General features: G+C 49.5%; 2 protein-coding genes across 4 annotated transcripts in view; one reads left to right on the top strand and one right to left on the bottom strand.

Annotated features, from left to right (window-relative positions):
- Window positions 1–20,073, top strand: part of ZNF362 (zinc finger protein 362) — a 178,713-nt gene that overhangs the window by 6,483 nt on the left and 152,157 nt on the right. The gene's annotated exons all lie outside the window — the stretch shown is intronic.
- TRIM62 (tripartite motif containing 62) overlaps window positions 15,341–20,073 on the bottom strand; it is a 37,042-nt gene continuing 32,309 nt past the window's right edge. For both annotated transcript variants that reach the window (XM_003812543.6, XM_034960681.3), the window contains one exon: window positions 15,341–17,705. In XM_003812543.6, coding sequence (XP_003812591.4) covers window positions 17,155–17,705 — 551 coding nt within the window. In that variant the 3' untranslated portion in view covers window positions 15,341–17,154. The remainder of the gene's footprint in view (window positions 17,706–20,073) is intronic.

Genomic DNA, 20,073 nt, shown 5'->3' with positions numbered 1-20,073 from the left:
TGTATTTTTAGTAGAGATGGGGTTTCACCATGTTGGTCAGGCTAGTCTCAAACTCCTGACCTCATGTGATCCACCTGCCTTGGCCTCCCAAAGTGCTGGGATTACAGGTATGAACCACTGCACCTGGCCGTAGCTTTGCACTTTAGATGGTGCACTAGGAGGCAAGGAAGAGGATGCGGTAGGCAGTCTCTGAGTTGTCCTTAATGATTTCACATCCCAGTATTCACACCCTGGTGTGATTTCCTCCCCTTGAGTATGGATGGAATTTATTGATTCCATTCTAATGAATAGAATATGTTAGAAGTGACGGGTTGTCATTTCTGAGATTCGATTACAAAAACTCCCTGTGGCTTCTGTTTTGGGCACCTTCTCTTGCTCTCTTGCTCACTTGCTCTTAGGGAACACAGCAGCCATCTTGTGAACTGCCCTGTGGGTAGGTCTGTGTGTCAAAGAACAGATGACTAATCAACGGCTAGCAAGGACTTGAGGCCTTCTAACAGCTGTGAGTGAGCTTGAAAGTAGATCCTCCCCCAGGCAAGCCTTAGAATGACTGCAGCCCCAGCCAACACCTGATTGCAGCCATGTGAGAGGCCCTAAGCCAGAGGACCCAGTTAAGCCATACCCAGGTTCTTGACCCTCAGAAAGGGAGATAAGTAATATTCGTGGTTTTAAGTTTTACCTAATTTTAAGGTAATTTGTTAGGCAGCAATAGATAACTAATACAGAGGGATTAGAAGCAAAGACAGAAGTAGAGAAATTAGGAGAGGGTGGTGGTTGTAGGCCATCTCTCTAATAATGAGAACCTGAATTGTGCAGTGGCTGTGCAGGTGAAGAGCAGAAGATGAATTTGAGATATGTCTGGAAAAAGAACAGAAGACATTTGGCAATGGAGTTGGATGTGGGAAGGAGGGATAAGGCAGAGGAGAGAGCAACGCCAGTGTTTGGTAATGTGAGGGATGGTATTTGCTAGAGCTGCCAGCATGCAGGTCACTGGGGATGAGTTTTAAAAGTGGCTCCTTGAGATTTCTGGCAACAACAAGATAGATCAACAAAGCAGACTCAAGGTTGGTCAAAGAAAACAGCCACTGTGAGCTGGGGAAGAAATAATGCAGAAAAATAGAATCAAGGAAGAGCTGGAGGGAATTCTCTTTCCTGAGTTTGATTTACTTGTCAAAGTGTATGGTATACCATTCTCCTCTTCATCTAGCCATTCTCTCCACAAATGTTTACTAAGTGCTTTCTCTGTGCTAGGCACTGGGGACAAACAAGTAAACACACAAGTCCCTGCCTTCATACTACTGTTCATAACTTGGTTGCAGAGAAACAGTAAGATTGAGGCTAGGACTTTTTAGCCACTCCTGCAGGGCTCTGAGGGTCTAAATCTGTGCTGTCTGTTATGTTAGCCACCGGCCTCCTGTGGCTATGAGACACTTGAAATGTGGCCAGTCCAAATTGAATGTGTTATAAGTGTAAAATACACCCTAGATTTCAAAGATGTAGTTCAAAAGAAAAGATTGTAAACGATTTCAATAATTTTTAAATATTGAATATTGATTTTAGTATTATCATTGGATAACATTTTGTATGTTTAAAAGAAATAAAATAAATAATTAAAATATATTAAATTAATTTCACACATTTCTTTTTAAATTAGTGAAATTAATTTAAATAATAGATTTTACTTATTTTGGCTATTAGAAAATTTAACAGCCAAAATATGGCTATTAGGAAATTTAAAATTATATATTAAATATACCTCACATTATATTTATGTTGGACCTCACTGACTAAATCTGTATTCCCTACCAACTTTATCTCTCTCAGTGACTTTAATTTTAGTTAATGAAAGGTTTGTTTTATTTTCATTGAAAGTAACAGAAACCTTGAGGGGAAATGAAAATTAAATGTTAGGGGAATTGATTGCAAGGGCCTTCTGAATCAAGGCATGGTTGATTGAGCAGTCTGGGCAAGGAGCAGGCTTGAGGGGCCTTCGCAGCAGAGCTTCACAGGCATTAATGTGACCGGGCTCCATTTTTGAATTTGACATCCCACATTCCAATTTCTGAGAAGACAGACTCTGATCAGCTCAGTTTAAATCAGGGTGTATCTACTCTGGATCCAGCTGCTATGGCTACGGGAAGAACGCACTGTGAGCTGCCTACTGCTTTTTTCCCACCCTTACCCTCCAGCCACTATGTTCCCTAAAAGGCAGCGTGAGCTCTCCAGTCTCTAGGGGTCAGCAAACCTTTTCTGTCAAGGGCCAGATAGTCAATACTTCTTTTGCTTTGTAATTCTTAGTGTTTCTTTTGCAACTACTTCATTCTGCCCTGCAGAGCAAAAGCTGCCAGAGACAATACATAAGTGATTGGACATGGCTGTGTTTCAGTGAAACTTCATTTCCAAAACCAAGAGGTGGGCCATAGTTTGTCAACCCCTAAACTGTACTTTCTGTTCCCTCTGCCTGGACTATCCTTTCACTCCTTCCTTCCAGCAAGTGCCTAGTCATCCTTCTGGTCTCAGTTCAGATGCCACTTCTTGGAGGCTCCCCCTAACCTTCCTCTCCTGACTGGTTAGTTGCTCCTTCTCTATGCTCCCACAGACCCCTGTATCCCATACATGCACTTCTCATACTCTGTTGTCATTGTTCTTTTCTAACCACTGGCTTACTAATTCTGGGTCTCATTTGTTATAAACTCATCACCTGGCACTCCTGGCACATGGCACGCACTTGAGTGTCATTGGATGAGTGGAAGAAACCATGAACCTTGTGGTTGACACATAGTCAGACTAGATGTCCTGAGATCTTGGGTAGTGATGAGAATTCTGGGCTTTTAAAATTAGCGGCATGAGAGGCACCTCCTGTAACTCCAATACTTCAGAAAAGCATGGGGGAATGTTTTAAGATGGGAGAAGTGGAAAATTCTAAGGGCTGCAAGCCCTGGATAATGTGATAAGCCACACCTCAGCTGGGGTGAAACCAGGAGTGTACTCCTTGGAGGAGGCTTTGTGCTCCTTGGTAAGGTTCCCTGCGGAGGCCCCATCAGGCCCAGTGGGTCAGGAGAGAGACACTGTGGGGTCGAGGGCAGCCTTGGCCCATAGTCACTTACAGTTACAGTTACAGGGCTGCAGAATGGACCTTCCTTGACCCAAGGGCTTGGTGAGTAACATTCAACAGATCCTGGACAAGGGCAAGGGAGGCTGTGAGGCCAAAGACAGTGCTCATGGCCTCTGCGAGGCTTTATCCAGCTAAGCACATTGTCCCTGTCGCCTCAAGAGAGGAAGGAGAGTTTCTCCTTTTAATGTCACTCTTAAATGTCACACCTTTGGGCAATACAGATCTGATAGGGCCTTTCCTGGGTGTTTTGCACAATAAGACCAAGAGTAAAAGAGCAGTGGATCTTCCCTGTCATCGTGGACCTTGAATGGCTTACCTGGGCCCCTCATGGGGATGGTGGGCTGGGGCAGGTGACCTGGGACCACCGGCGGCACGTTTTCCATTTATACAGCTGATGACCAGTAGAGTGGATGAGGGGAGCAGGGCCGGGATGGTGATCACTGCAGCTTGCAAGCCACCCATGCCTGGCCAAAGGGATGGGGCATCAGGGCACTGCAGCTTGTAAGCCACCCACGTCTGGCCAAAGAGATGGGGTGTTAGGGCAAGGGCAGTGGACTGCTCCCCGAGGGCAGGCTGTGCTTCTGGCCCTCAGCAGCCTTGGCCCACACAACACTGGGCTCCCACGACATGGAGGAGGCATGGTGCAGAGAAAAAGCAGGCTGAGAGGCAAAGATTTGAGTGACCTTGGGCAAGTGGCCAATTGTTCTTCCCCTAGTGTTTGGCACTTAGAAGGTGCTGGGTACTTGCTTGTGGACCCAAAGGGAGAGATGTGATCCTAATACCACCAGATGCTTTACATGCCTTATCTTACTCAACCTGGCGAGCTGCCTCTGCTGTTACCACTTACCAGCTGGTGAAGCTGTGATGCCGAGGCTGGCTTCTCTGAGGCTAAAACGTTTATAAGGGGCAGAGGCAGGATTTGAACCCAGATCCGCATGTTGCCAGGCCTTCATGCTATCCATGTGCTTCCCCACAAGCATGCTCTGAACACTTACCATGGGCCAGGCATGTGGCCCAGCCCCATAAGACACCACCTGGCACGTGGCAGTCCCTCAATAAATTTTAGCTGTCATTAGGCATTACTGTTATTTCGACTCATTTGATCCTCACAGCAACCCAGCAAGGGTAGGTATTTTTGTTCCTATTTTCCAGATGGGAAGTCTGAGGCTATCGCGGTGAAGTGTCTGGCCTAAGGTCCACAGCTGGTTAAGTGGCAGGGCCAGGAATTAAGTGCAGGTGGACTCTTTTCCCATGTTAGCTAAGGCGCTTAGGTAGCAGAGGAATCCAATAATACTGCCTCTGTTTATTTAGTTGAAGAATGGGAAGGAGTCCTTGGAAAAGGAGTAAATGGAGGGCCTTTAAAGGACTATCCTATGGAAAGGAGGGGGTCAGAAGACAGAGCTAGGACCACCAGAGACACAAGGGGACCCATGGAAAGAAAGACCTCCTAATCCGGTAGTAGGATGGGCTGCTGCACAGATAGTGAGCTCCCTGGCACCAGACATGTTTACGCAGGGAAGCTGTGGCATGGGAGACTGCAGGAATTTTCTCTTGGTGCTAGGAGTACATGCGGGTCTCTGGGTTCTTGGCCCACAGCAGCTGCCAGCTTGCTGCGCCTGCCCTCTCTGGGACTCTGAGAAATAGGGGAGCGAGGATGAGTTGTCAGCTCTGAAACAGTCCTGTGCTCCCAGGAGAAATCCCTGGCTCCTCATTTCTTCCGTCTTCTACTTCCTCTTCCATCCCACCCCTGGCCTCAGCCTCACCAGCCTTGCTGCTTTCCCGCTGGGTTCCCTCCCTGCCTCCAGCTGTGTTTCACTCCACATAAATATGACCACCCTCCTTCCCTGATTAAAACCATTCATGGATCTGGGCGCTGTGGCTCATGCCTATAATCCCAGCACTTTGGGAGCCGATGTGGGTGGATCACCTGAGTCAGGAGTTTTAAGACCAGCTTGGCCAACATGGTGAAACCCCGTCTCTACTAAAAATACAAAAAAAATTTAGACGGGCGTGGTGGCACGTGCCTGTAATCCCAGCTACTTGGGAGGCTGAGACAGGAGAATCACTTGAACCTTGAAGCGAGGTTGCAGTGAGCTGAGATGGTGCCACTGCACTCCTGCCTGGGTGACAGAGCAAGACTCTCTCAAAAACAAACAAACAAACAAACAAACCAAACAAAAACAACCCAGGTCCGCATGCTGCCAGGCCTTCACGCTATTCATGTGCTTCCCCACAAGCAAGCTCTGAACACTTACCATGAGCCAGACATGTGGCCCACCCCAGTAAGAGACCACCTGGCACGTGGCAGTCCCTCAATAAATTCTAGCTGTCGTTAGGCATTACTATTATTTCGACTCATTTCATTCTCACAGCAACCCAGCAAGGCTTCTCTGTTGCCCTCAGGATCGCCCACAGCCCATTGCTTTGCCCTTGGTCTCACATTGGATCCTCAGCCACACAGCCTCATTGCCAGCCTCCTGTCCCTCAAACATGCTGTTCCTCCTTCCTGGACAACTTTGCCCAGCACTTACTCAGCATGCAGGTCTCAGCTTCAGCAGAACCTCCTCCAGGAGGAACCTCTTCTCTTGAGTTCCTGAGAGCCTCTCTTGTTCTCCTGAGTCCTCAACCTATGTGCTATCTTTGCCTGGTCACCATCAGCTCTTTGATATAGACCTGGGATGCGGCTGTTGTTGCCTATCTCAGTGCCTAGCAAGCTGTAGGAATTGTTGGGTAAGCGATTGAATGAGGGAGTGAGGGAGTGAAGAGCACAGTGAGGGGTCCCCAGGCCCAGCCCTCCCTCCCCACCCTGCAGGTAATGTATTTCTTTCTTTGGGACTTGCCCAAAGCCAATACTTGTCTGGACTGAGCTGGGGAAGGTGGACCTAAGCTTGTCTGAGCAAACATGGCCTTCTCTTCTTGACTGCCCCCATCCCTGTTCAGTTCTGGGCATTTGACTCCAGCCCAGGGGCCAGCCCTTCCTTCCTTCCTTCCTTCCTTCCTTCTTTCCTTCCTCCTTCCTTCCTTCCCTCCTTCCCTCCCTCTCTCCCTCCCTCCATTCTCCCTTTCTCCCTTCCTTCCCTCCTTTCTTTCTCTTTCTTTTCCTTTCTCTCTTCCTTTCCTTTCTTTCTTTTTCTTTCTTTCTTTCTTTTTCTTTCCTTCCTTCCTTCCTTCCTTCTTTCTCTCTCTCTCTGTCTTTCTTTCTTTCTTCCTTTCTTTCTTGATAGTGCCTCGCCATCACCCAGGCTGGAGTGCAGTGGCACAATCTTGGCTCACTGCAATCTCTGCCTCCCAGGCTCAAGCAATTCTCATGCCTCAGCCTACCGAGTAGCTGGGACTAGAGGTGCATGCCACCACACCTAGCTAATTTTTTGTATTTTTAGTAGAGACAGGGTTTCGCCATGTTGGGCAGGCTGGTCTTGAACTCCTGGCCTCAAGTGATCCTCCTGCTTCAGCCTCCCAAAGTGCTGGGATTACAGGCCTGAGCCACTGCGCCTGGCCCCAGGGGCTGTTTCTGGTTCCCCAACAACTGTCTATGAAAATCAGCCAGGCCGGGCATGGTGGCTCACGCCCGTAATCCCAGCACTTTGGGAGGCCGAGGCAGGTGAATCAGAGGTCAGGAGTCCAAGACCAGCCTGGCCAATATGGTGAAACCCTGTCTCTACTAAAAATACAAAAATTTGCTGGGCGTGGTGGTGCGTGCTTGTAGTCCCAGCTGCTTGGGAGGCTGAGACAGGATAATTGCTTGAACCCAGGAGGCAGAGGTTGCAGTTAGCTAAGATCGCATCACTGCACTCCAGCCTGGGTGACAGAGCAAGACTCAGTCTCCAAAAAAAAAAAAAAAAGAAAAGAAAATCAGCCAGTGCTTGTTGGGAGTGGGGGAGTGACAGTTGGCCGGGAGACACAGAGCCTGGGTTCACCCAGCTGTGCCATGAACTTGCTATGTGACCCTGAGGAAAACATCTCTTCTGTTTGGCCTCAGTTTCCTTAACTGTAGCAAGGGAAGAATGATCCCTACACCTATCACAGGGTAGTATGGGGACTGGAGGCTAATAAGGAGCACAGGTTTGGGAGTCACACAGCCCTGGGTTCAAATCCGAGCTCTGCCACATAAGCAGAAAGTCATCTTAACTCTCTGGACCTTGTGTTCTTATCAGTAAAAAGAGGATAAAAATAGTATCTCCTCTTATGCTTGTTGTGAGGATTAAATGAGAGGACAGCCCATAATAATTATTATGTTAATGATATTTCAAACCAGACCTGGTCTATAATTGGATTCAACTAATCATGAGGCGTACAGGGACTTTGAGAGAAAACAGAGCATTTGAAAACATGGATTCCAGTTGGGTTTTAGAGTTTCAGAGCTGGGAAGGTGGCTTAGAAACCACCTGGCTATATTTCCCCTTGTATAATTGGTAAGAAGACTGAGATCCCCAGAGGGGGGATCTTGCCCAACACCACACTTAACCACACTATTTGGCTAGTAAATTCCTTGGGCAGAGTATGGGCTTGGGCTGGGAAGCTGGGTATTTGCTTTGGGAACCAGAAAACTTTCAAGTGGCTCAGCACCCTCCTTGGCCCACCTCTGATACCTACCTGCCCCTGTCCCTTCCTCAGTCTCATCATTCTGAGGGAAAGCTGGCCACGGTACAAGAGCAAGTGGCACTGTCACTTGCCCAACTTGAGTCCAGAGGGCTTCCCTTGCCTCACAGTCAGGACCACCCAGGCCCCCACCTCCATCCTCCCCACCTTGGGTCTTGGGTTGGCAGCAGAGCCGAGGAGCTGAGGGTCCAGGGAGGTGGCAGGGGAAAGGGGCAGGCTTCTACTTACTGCACCGGTAGGTGGCGCCGGAGAAGTTGCAGGGGGACTGCATAACCGTCAGTGGGGTGCTGGGATTTCAGCTCAGGGGAGGTGGAGGAGGCAAGTGCTCAGGGACTTCTCAGGGCATTTTATTCCTGAAAGGGAGCCAGTACGCAGAGGTTACACCCTGGAGCAAGAGCGTTCTGGGCATCTGCTGCAGCAGGTTCCCTACTCAGAATGGGGGTTAGGAAAAGTAGGCTTCTAAGGTGGCCCTGAGGTCACACAGCATACTAAACTGATGCTGTAGACTAACATGGAATAACAATCTTTTATTAAGTGGAAAAAAACAGGTTATGGAACAATAGGCAAAGTGGTTTGATTTATGTAGAATAGACTCACGTAGAAAAAAGGCTGGTCTAGGTGCAGTGGTTCATGCCTGTAATCCCAACACTTTAAGAAGCCGAGTGGAGAGGCTGCTTGAGACCAGGAGTTCAAGATGAGCCTAGGCAACATAGCGAGACCCTGTCTCTGCAAAATTTCTTTTTAAATTAGCACGCCCAATAATGGTCCTAGCTAGTTGGGAGGCTGAGGCACTGTGATTGTGCCACTGCATTCCAGTCTGGGTGACAGAGCGAGATCCTGTCTCAACAACAACAACAAAAAAAAAAAAAAAAAAAGAAAAGGAAAGAAAGACTGTAAACCTTATCATCAAAATGCTAGCAGCAGTTATCTCTGGACAGTGGCTGATGGATGATTTTTCTCCTTTGTGTCTTGTGTATTTTCCAAATTTTCTATAATGAGCATGTTACAAGAAAATAAAACGACCCAGGAAAGCAACACATTTTAAATGAGAAAATCTTTTGACCAATAATTTCATTTGTAGGAGCCTGAGGAGCCCGAGGTCCAGGGAGGTGGCAGGGGAAAGGGTTGGGCTTCTACTTACACCACAGAACACATAGAAAGATGGACAGTATGTGAAAGATGATCATATTTGTGTAAAAGAAAATGACATTTGTTTGTGTGTAAGCAAAAATGCCTGCAAGACTCGCACTGACTGTTAATAGCTGCTGACTTCTGGGACTGGGGAAGAAGGAGAATGAGAATTTCTACTGTTTATTTTCATTTTTTAAAATGAGCACAAGTTATGTTATAATTTGTTAAAAAAGCAAACAAATAACTTTCCTAGTCTCTGCCTCTTTTCCCTGGCTCTCCCTGCACAAAATCTAGGTGTCGGGGGAATGATCAGTGAGGGTCGCTCTGGGGGCTCAGCATCATCAGGGAGGGGTTATCTCTGGTCTGTAAGTTCCCTCCCATCTTGGAGATGGGGTAGTTTCACAATTACAGGTTGACATTAGCTACTTTTCAGCCAGAAAACATTTTCTGACATTCTCTGTGCACCCAGCATGCAAAACCATAGGACAGGATCCCCATCTTGAGATGCTCATGCCTAGTGGCAGTGGGAGACCCAGAGTCCTTCTTAGAAAGCCCAGGGTCAGTGAATCTCCTGGACCTGGATGACTGACACAGCCTGCCTTGAGTGGGACATGAAGGATGAGTAAGATTTCAACAGTAAGGAAAAGGAGGGCATTAGGTAGGGGGAAGAGTACTCCAAAAGCAGATTCATTAAGGCCATAAATATGCTTATCATTCTCCACGTGGGATCATAAAGGTCCACATGTCTGATTCTAACATTGTATGCATAGGTTGTTTTCCTCCTGCAGAGGAAGCCCCTGCAAACAGAAGGGCTGTGGTGCGTGGCCGTTAGCCTGTATTGGGCTGCTGGTGGGGAGGGCTGAGTGCTGAGGATGGGGGCAAGAGTGAGACAGATCAGCTGGAAAGACAGGAGCCACCAGCAGCTGCTGTAGTGCTGCCATATGGTGTCATGAGAAGTCCCCTATCTCTTTCTATCCTCCCCATAATCTTTCCTCTGCTGCTTGTCAGAGTTTCTAAGATCCCACCATCAGCTACTCTTCCGGGAGTGGTTCCTATTATAAATGTGCATAGGTTGTAGACAGGGAGACATCTTAAACAGTAAGCCAGTTAACCTGAGGAACACCGGAGGGTAAATTTTGATGGAGGAATGAAAGAAGTGGGGAAGGACCTTCCAGGAGTGTGTCAGAGGGGGGTCCCTAAGAGGAAAGGGGGGAGAGAGGGGTACCAATGGACAAACCCAGGAAGCTGCCTCAGGCTAGAACCTTTGCCTGTCCCTCTTGTTCAGCCGATGAGGAACAGGGATGCTTACGGTGGCGATGAAGGAGCTGTCCAGGGTCATTGGTGAGTCAGAGACAGAGCTGGGGTTTACCCAGGTCTCGACCCACAGCCCCACCCTGGTGAGAGGCACAAACCTCCAGCCTGTCTGCTTTTTTTGGTGACCTTTCAGGTCCCATATCTGCTTCTCCCTTCTCCCAGTGGCAAGAACAGTGCTGCTGGGCCCCAGGACCTCGCTTCTGATTGGCAGATCTGGCAGCTTGGTCAGGGAGGGCCTTTGACCTGGGGTATGTGGTAAGCAGAGGAAGCAGGCACAGGGGCTCAGCCTGCAGGGAGTGAGGGGGCAAGAGCCTCTTTTCTGGGGAAAAAGACTTCAAAACATTCAAACCACCTGATATCCCAGGGCTTTCTCTAGTGCCATGAAATCAGGGAACCCCCTTGGGCCATCAGTCCCAATGCTTTCACTTACTTGGGACTCCCTGCAGCTCCAGCAGCTGCCTGAGCTGGGCTTTGTCCTTGCTGTGGCTGGTGCTAGCTCTGAACTCTGTTGCCAGCAAAGGAGGACCAGGTGTGGGCAGGTATGAAGTGGCTCTGCCCTGGAGGTCCAGGCCAGCTCTCTCTTCTCCTTGGAGAGGACAACAGAGGAAGGCACCCAGCTCCTGGTGCCTGGGGTTTTTGGAACCCTCCTCTCTCCCCTTCTCCTTCTGCTCAGGCTCCAGGTTCCCAGGGGGTAGGAGGAGACACCAGAATCCACAAGAGGGAGACTGAAGTTTGCATGAAAAGAGCCGATGGCTGGGAGTCAGGAGACTGGGATCTGGCCCTGACTGTGCCCTGCAGGCTGCTGTCTTTGCATCTATGTCTCAGTTTTCTTCTATGTAAATGGCAGGGCTGAGATCAGGGATCTCTCATCAGCCATGTTGGGGCCTGTGATGCTGATTGGCATGCACACCCCAGGGAGGACTTCCTGATTTGATCACCCTTTTGCCCCCTCCTTCTCCTCTCGGAGGAGCTGCAGCCCCCAACTCTGATAGGCCCTCTTGTACCCCCGCAGACCTTCTTAGATGTGGGACCCTTCTCCTCTGAGCACCTCCCTCCTAAGCTCTGGCCCTGTCCCTTCCAGCCTGGCCTGTGTTCCTTTTCTTTGCCTGGGCTGGGGCCCTCTCAGTTGGTCAATCTCCCTCCCCTATGTGCTGACTGGGAACCAGGACACTTGAGTACTCATCTCAGCTCCACCATACGCTGTGTGATGTGGAGCTAGAAACTAACCCTCTCTGGGCTTCAGGTTAGACTGGAGGATCACTCAGACCCTTCCAGCATTCAGATTCGATCACATCTAGTCTCACAGTTTTGGGAAGCTCACCAGGACCTGAAGCTTTGTGCCTCTGATGCCAGCTTCCTGAAAGCCCTTCCCCAGCCCTTATCATGACATCAGGGTAGGAAGTCCCTGGGTCTCTGGTCCACAGTGTCAACCCTTCCCCCTCTTCATCTAATTTCAAGGGAGGGGGGAGCATTTTGTAATAGAAATATGATAGAACTGTTGAAATTTTTAAAGCAGATAGAAAACTGTTCTGATAGGTTGATAGGTGCAGCAAACCACCATAGCACACATTTACCTATGTAACAAACCTGCACGTCCTGCACATGTATCCTGGAACTTAAAAAAAAAATAGAAAACTGTACTATTTTGTATTTAGGCTTAAAAATACATTCTTTTCATCAAGATAGAAAACAAAACAAAGAAAAATGAACACATTTCAAAATAAAAGGACTTCCCCCCTCCCCTCTCCTACTTTTTTTTGGAGGCTGTGCCTCCCTTTTGTGGTTCAGGATTATAGGAAGATTGTGTAGAATCTTTGGTGTCCCAGAGTAAGGGGAAATAACCGTGTCCTGATGGGCAGTGATAATTCAGCACCTTTGTTAGTACTCCACCTTCCTCTCCCACCTCCCACCTCCCTCCTAGCCCTCTGTATTTAAGCCTGTGATACTGGGCCTTTGCAACTGACCTTGTGATGATGTGCTTTGGGGTGGTGAACAGAGCTGGGACCCAGGCAGGAGGGGAGGAGACAGAGTGCTGCCCAGGTGTGAGCAGTCAGCCTCTCGAGATGGCCTCCCTGGCAGGAGGGAAGGCCCCATCCCCAGAGCCCTTGAGCTGAGTTCTGTGCTGCCAAGAGAACTTATCTCTGTTGTTTTCTGTCCCTGCTGCCACCCCAGAGAGAAGGAGCCAGAGCTAATGGCCTTATTAGGTGCTGAGCAGGGCAAGCCGTGGGACCTAACATTAGACTTAACAGAATCCTGGACCATCAGAGCTCAGGCCCTGGCAATTAATCAACTAGAATAGATACCTAACCCTTCCCCAATAGAGATGGGGAAACTAAGGACCAGGGAAGGAGAGAGACTTGCTCAGGGTCACATGGGGCCTTTCTAACTCCACCTCTGACCCTGGGAGAAGCTTGGCTCACAATTGAGACTTCACTTACAATTGCACAATTCCGCAGTGGCGTGGAGCCTGGTTTAACCTCCCACTTTAAATCCCAGGGAGATCACAGTCCTGGTGGCTGCTGCCTGTCACTGGAGCCATCATCAAAGTTGAGAAGCATTTCCAGAGAGGTCCAGTAAAGAGACATCTGGCCTTAGCTTTGGATGGACCGGGTTTGATTTCCAGCTCTGCCGAGTACTGGCTGTGGGTCCTCTGGGAAGTGACGTTTCCCTGCTCAAACACTGAGATAATGATACCAACCGCAGGGGCGTGTCTCGATGGTTAGATAAGGTGTAAAAAGGACCAGTACTTTGCTCGCTGACTACAAATGGGGGCTCCAAATGGGGTTACTGCCATTCTATCATTTTTATCTGTCCTGGGTAAGGCCTTTGTTGATCCCTCCTTCCTTCCCAAGCCTGGCCTTTGTCCCCTCTCTTCACTTAATGTGTTAAATGTGGGGTTCATGATATCAGCCTGACAACCCCAGATTCTTTCCTTCAGGAATTCTCTGGACGTGTATCAAATATATCTCTTGGAGACACCCCCATTTCCAGGAGTCCCCAGTTGATAATGCAAATTCGGCCTCTATAGTTACTTCTACACACTTGGAAACTGTGAGTAAAGCCTGGGAAGTGGCCAGCATTTCTTGGAGCTGCTGCTGAGGCTGAGTGGGGAGAAGGTGGAATGCGCCATGGAGGGGGTGCTCCGACCCCAGAGGGAGAAGGCTGAGCAAAGACAGATCCACTGAGCCAAAATGAGAGGGTGTGGTTTTAGAGCAGTCACAGGGATCTGAGAGGATGGGGGAGGGCTTGGGATACTCTAGTCTCAGAATCACCCCAGTCACTTCCCTGTGAACTGGGCTGCTCTCCATCAGACAATCAGAGACCTCTCCACCCACCCCTGCCAACAGCCCCTCTCCCATCCTCGTTCTCATTCCTCTTCCTAGAAACCCAGGCAAGTCAATGACTGGGGTGGTTCCCTCTCCCCAGCTCCAGGCTGTAGATGAAGATCCACCTGTGGCCTGCAGCCTAACCTCCCTCATTCTGTGGGTGAGGAGGCCAAGAATGGCTTAGGGTGAAAATGACTTAACAGAAAGCCAACACCAGTCCAGGGCTCCCAGGGGTGCTGTACTCCCTGCATACTGCAGAGAGCACCCAGTGGCCTGGGAGACACAGTAGCAAATGGAAGAAGCTACTTCCCTCATTTCCGTTTGCCAGCATAATTTCACAAGCCTCTGACTCTGTGACCATGTGCGGCTCTGTGGAGGGATACTTTGGAGACAAGACAGAACAGTGGGCATGGCCCCCATGTCTCTTGCCTGAGTCACTACGTTCCTTAAAAGATAAATAAACCTAGTCCTTGCCTTTTCCTGTACAGAAGATAGTGTCGGATGGCATTCATGATTATGCCTCTGTAATCTGTAGCCCAGACACACTCTTACATGCAAACGTTGATATATGATTCCGCTTTAATGTTACTTCTTTTTTTTTTTTTTTTTTTTGAGACGGAGTTTCGCTCTTTGCCCAGGCTGGAGTGCAATGGCGCGATCTCTAGCTCACCGCAACCTCCGCCTCCCAGGTTCAAGAGATTCTCCTGCCTCAGCCTCCCGAGCAGCTGGGATTACAGGCATGTGCCACCACACCCGGCTAATTTTGTATTTTTTAGTAGAGACGGGGTTTCTCCACGTTGGTCAGGGTGGTCTTGAACTCCCAACCTCAGGTGATCCGCCTGCCTTGGCCTCCCAAAGTGTTGGGATTACAGGCATGAGCCACTGCGCCCGGCGGCTTTAATGTTACTTCTGAGCAAGTGTGATGTGATTTTGCGTGTACTAAACCTCCACCACCTGTATATAAGCAGTTGGCTAAAATACTGTCCTGGGCCCGACTGATAGAACCTCTCTAAAGGGCCGCTGCTGGGCTCTAGGCCTGTCTATAGTACTCAGTAAGACTTCTAAGTAAAGTGAACTTTAATTCTTTAAAAGCTTGGTATTTCTTCTTTAGTCGACAGTCTTTTCCACTTAAGTGTGCACAGCCTGTGTGTCCACATGCAGAGCCTGTCCTAACTCCCAGCCAGGATGCTTCCTCATCAGTCAGAGGTGGGATGGACCTCAGGATGGTCCTGGTCTAGGTGGTTCCATACCCGTCACAGCCCATAAGGAGAAAGACAGACTTCTTGGGTCAGAGCCAGCCCAGAGGTTCAGGAAACCCATACAGCTCCAGGCACTGACTCTGGGAGGCAGCTGGGGGGATAGGGTAGGGCCGCCTTAAGTGCACTGCACTTTACAGCTTACCAATAAATTATGTGAAATCGGTATCCTCATCTTCCATGTGGGAAAACTGAGTCCCAGAGAGGGTAGTCATTTTTCTAAAGTCACACAGTGATGGAGCCTGGATTTGAGCTGAGGTCTGTGTGGTTCCCGAGACCAGGCTCTTGCCACTGCCCCATGAGCTGCCCGCTGCCTGCTCCCAAGACTACCACCACCTCTCCTCCAGGTAAAGACTGACAGCCTTCCCTGGCTGGTAAGTTTTTGGACAGGTTTGTGGTGTGGCACTTGCCAGCATGGGATATGGGACTCCAGGTAAGTCTTGGCTTCTCTCTGAACCTCATTTTTCCTCCTCCGTAAAATGAGCATAATACCATTTACCCAGCCGGGCTGCTTTGTGGATTAGCTATGCTCATGTGTGTGCACTGCCTGGGACAGAGCTGGGTGGGCCTGTGTGTTTGTCAAAATGAATGGAACTGGCTACTGACATCTGTAACTTTAATTTAATACAAATTGATCATAACTCATAAAATGGGCAACATTTTAAATAAAAATACTGCTGGGGTGGCCCAGATTCTGGTAGTTGAAGGGTTGGGGTAGGGCTGACAATTCCTTTTGCCCAAGGGAGGCCCGGGTGGCGGGGGCAGCCATTGTAAGAACCCCCTGTGTTTAGCTCTTCTGGCTACTTTGGGATGGTGTGTTGTGTCAGAGACCCCAAGTGCAGAATCTAGGCCCCAGGACTAGAAAGAAAAGTCAAGGCCGGGGAGACATTTAGGCTCAGTCTTGCAGCCCACTCCTCCAGTTCCCACCTCTGGGCAGGGATAGAGCCAAGGGGCAGGACAACCCTAGATGTGGACTCCGCCCTCTCCCGAGTTCTTCACGATTGGATGCTGTGGCAGAAAAACACAGGTGGGGCTTGCTCCACCCACCCTAACTTCCTTCTAGTGAGCCTTTTTGTATGACTGAAGTTGGAAAGAGGAAAACGACATTTCCCAGACTCCCTTGCAGCCAAGGTTCTGGATCTGACTTAAGTTCCCCCAAACAGAATCTCTTGTAAAAATTTAGATTTGGGAACTGAGTGAAGTGGGAGAGGGGCAGGCCTCAGGACATCTATTGGCTGGCACGGACCGTGGCAGAGGGAGCCTAGTTCTGCAGTCAGCAGCTTTCTGGCACAGTGTCTTCCTGCAGATGGGGGCAGCTTTCCTGGTCACAACAGACATGATGAATCTGGCGCTGGGAGTTGTTCCTGGAAATTCAGCAGAGTCTGCTTCTCCAGCTCTTCCAACAATTTTGCAAGCCACCAGGGGCCAGGTAGTAAATCCTTGTCTAATTAAACCAGCTACAAGTGGCTCTTGTTTTCTGCAGCAGGATCCTAACTGAGATAGATGCCAAGTCTGACAAGGGGTCCAGCCAACAGCCCCTCCCAGTGCTTGGGTCCTAATTACAACAACTGCTTCTGGAAGCCTCCTGCACCCTAGCAGGTCACAGAGGCCTGGCTGAAGAGGGTTGGCTGGACTCTTGTTCAGAGCTACTGGGGACCTCGATCATCCAGGGAGGCTTGTCCTGCAGTTGCTTTTAGGCTAATGGGCTCTGCATCAGCTTTGGGTATACCCTCACCCTGTCCCTGGGCCTGTGGGCAGGAAGGTGGTGGCACATGACTATAATGTGTGGACTCAACTACCAGGTGCCTTCCACAGGCCACAGCATCATCACTGACCAGCAGATCAGTGGGAAAAGTAGGAACCATATAGTTCTTGGTGTGGGGGTGGCAGGAGAGGTTGGCTCTCAGGCAACCCTAGGACCAGGTACTACCTGTGTCCACTGTGGACTGGGGTCAAGGGTAAATGGCCCATCACTAGCTTGGTCAGGGGTAAGTCTTAGGCCATGGGACATAAGAGGGTGCTGTGTGTCTTTCGGGCTGCCAACTACTGGCCATGCTCTGACACTTCCTGAGGTCAGGGCTGGGCTGGAGGGAGACACTGGAAGGTAGTTCCCTGCCCCTGAGAAGATGGGGATGAGGGTTGGGCAGGGGTTGCCCTGAGGAGAAGCCATGTCACATCCTTGGATCAAAGCTGTATCCCCATCAAGGTCAGAGCTACAGGACATCGATGCTGGAAGAGAGTTTAGGAAGTAGGGAATGCAACCTCCATTTTACAGACTGGAGGCTGGAGGGTAAACAACTGGCCTGAGGTCTCCAGTGGCCACGGTGGGCCGGAGTCCAGGTCTTCTATCTCCTGGGCAGGGCTCTTGCAGGTGGCAGTGGTCACAGGAGGCTGTGGTCTCCTTCAGCCTGGACTAGATGCGGACGGTGTTGATCCGCAGCGGCTGAACGTTCTTGCCATTGGCGTGGCTCTGGCCAGGGCTGAAGTAAGAGCAGAGCTTGCCAGGGAACTTCTCGCGGAAGGTGTAGAGCCAGGACATGTCATCAGCATTGTAGAAGATGAGCAAGCCTTGGTCATAGTCCAGGAAGACACCCACCTTGTCAAGCTTGTCCCGGACATTAAGCCGCGTCCAGGGCTCCGTGCAGGCGCTGTACTGGTTGCCATCGTGCATCACGATGCAGTAGAAGCCGCGGCTGGGCTGGATCTGGATGCTGCCCTTGCGGCTTGCGGCTTCATGTGCCAGCCCGATCACCCACTGGGTCTTCTCCGCCACCACCACCTCCCAGTAGTGGACGCCACTACTGAAGGCTTCAGAACCCAGCACCGACACCTCCACATCGAAGCGCTTTGGCGAGTCCTGCAGTGGCTGTGGGTGCAAGTTGCCGTAAGCCACAATGGTGCAGTCGTCCGACAGGATCAGGCGCTGGTGGGCTGTGCCCGGGTCCAGGGTTAGGGCGGCTGGCACTGTGGGGGTTGGAGGAGGGAGAGAAGATGAGTGGGGAGAAGGCTGTGGACCCACGATGCAGTGCCTTCCTGAGGGCAGAGTTCTGGTTGGTACGCAGGAGGCCTCTGACCTGCTGTGTGACCTTGAATACAAGTCTGCCCTCTCTGGGCCTCATCTTCCTCCTCTGTAGAATGGAAGGGTGGTGGTTAAGGTCCTTCCAGATATTGTCTGCAGGGGAGCAGGGGCTACAGCTGCTTGTTCACTGCCTGATGCCCAGGGCGGAGCACATAGTGGGCACTGGCAAATGTTTGTTGAATTAACCAGAATAAGGCCTAGAATTGGGGAATTTTAGAGCTGGAAGGGAGCTTCCAGATGATCCAGTTGCTACTGCCCCCTAGGGGGAATGGGGAAATTGGTGAGTGTGTTCAGGTTGTCTTAACAACAGCTGGGATCCAGGGATGCTAAAGACCACGAAATGGACAGGACAGTTCTGCAAAGGGAAGTTCTGCCCCACACCTTCCCCGACTCCCAGTGATTTTCACGTGTCCCAGCAGACATTCATGTGGATGAAAAATCTTTTTTATAAGGATAAGAAACTATAACCTAACTCCATTTCATGTATAAACATGAAATTTTTTTTGCAGTTTTAATATACACTGAATATTTCAGAATGCAACCACTGTGTAAATGAAGGGAAGGCTGCATTTGTTTTGTTTGGAACTTCCCTAAGAACTGTTTGCTTTGTTGGAAAATACATCCCTAAGGGCAACACCACTGACTGAGACAACCTACCTGTATAGGCATTTGAGGCAGGATGGTGTTTTACCTATGACGAGAGGACCTGGCTGCTTTGCTAGGTTTTCTAATGTGATTGTGGGTGAGCATCTACATGTTGACATACAAAATATTTTATTATTAATAATTTCCTTCTATTTTCCTTCATATTAATAGTCAGAGTATGTATCTATGTACATATACACAAACAACACTTGAAATTGTGAAAAGGTTAAACTTGAAATTATAAAAAGGTTATATTATCTTTGAGATATTACACATGATTTGTTATGAAAAGTAGACAATGGGTCTGAAAAGATTGAAAACATGAATTCTAGGCCAACTCTTCCATTTGACAGATGAGGAAACTGAGACCCAGAGGGGAGACATGACAAACTTAGGTCATCCTGCAAATATTGGCAGAGCCAGGACTAACCAAGGTCGTCTGCAGTCTAGTGCCAGTCCTTTCTCCCAGCCAACCTCTCACTTCTGCCCCCTACCCCATTTAGGTCCAAAGCCTCTGCTTACACGGTTCCCTCCACCTCCTCCTCTCTGCTTGTTGCAACCACCCCCAGAGGCTCAATTCAAAAGGCCCACCCTCTGGGAAGCCTTCCTGGTCACCCAGCAGATGTGCTCATTCTGTCCTCTGAAATTCCTTTTGCCTCTTCTTTTTCTTATTTATTTATTGGAGATAGAGTCTTGCTTTATCCCCCAGGCAGGAATGCAGTGGCATGATCTTGGCCCACTGCAACCTCCACCTCCCAGGTTCAAGTGATTCTCATGCCTCAGCCTCTCGAGTAGTTGGGATTATAGGCACGCGCCACCACACCCGGCTAATTTTTTGTATTTTTAGTAGAGACAGGGTTTCAACATGTTGGCCAGGCTGGTCTTGAACTCCTGGCCTCAAGTGATCTGCCCACCTCGGCCTCCCAAAGTTCTGGGATTACAGGCGTGAGCCACTGTGCTGGATTCTTCTTTTTTTAAAAAAAAATACAGACAGGGTCTCACTCTGCCACCCAGGCTGGAGTGCAGTAGTGTCATCATAGCTCATTGGAGCCTCCAACTCCTTGGCTTAAGTGATCCTCCTGCTTCAGCCTCTTGAGTAGCTGAGACTATAGGCATGCATCACTATGCGCAGCTAATTTTTAAATTTTTCATAGAGATGAGGTTTCGCAATGTTGGCCAGGCTGGTCTCAACCTCCTGGCCTCAAGTGATCCTGCTGCCTCAGCCTCTCTCAGTGCTGGGATTATAGGTGTGAGCCACTGCACCTGGCCTGAAATTCTTTAGCTTTATTTGTGCCCTGATACTGGCGTGGGGTATTATCTTCTGTGATCACATTTTGCCCTATTTCCCCATTTGCACCAAGAGGGCAAGGACCGTGTACTGTCTAATGGGGCTCTCCCTTGTGTGTCCAGAGCCCAGCCCAGGGCCTGGCTTGTGGCACATTTCCGGAAAGACTCACCAAATTAAACTGGCCATGTTTGTGTTGGGCAGGTGGCATGGGCTGCATCACCTGGCTCTGGGCTGGCCACACCGGCTTAGCAGGTCTGACTAAAAATTTCATGAACCCTTGTTAAGATCTCTGTTTACTCTCTGCTCCCTGAGGGAGCTGA

Source organism: Pan paniscus, chromosome 1, assembly GCF_029289425.2.
Source record: "Pan paniscus chromosome 1, NHGRI_mPanPan1-v2.0_pri, whole genome shotgun sequence".
Classification (NCBI taxonomy): Eukaryota; Metazoa; Chordata; class Mammalia; order Primates; family Hominidae; genus Pan; species Pan paniscus.
Note: the sequence above shows the minus strand (reverse complement) of the source record. Positions and strands in the feature narration are given on the sequence as shown.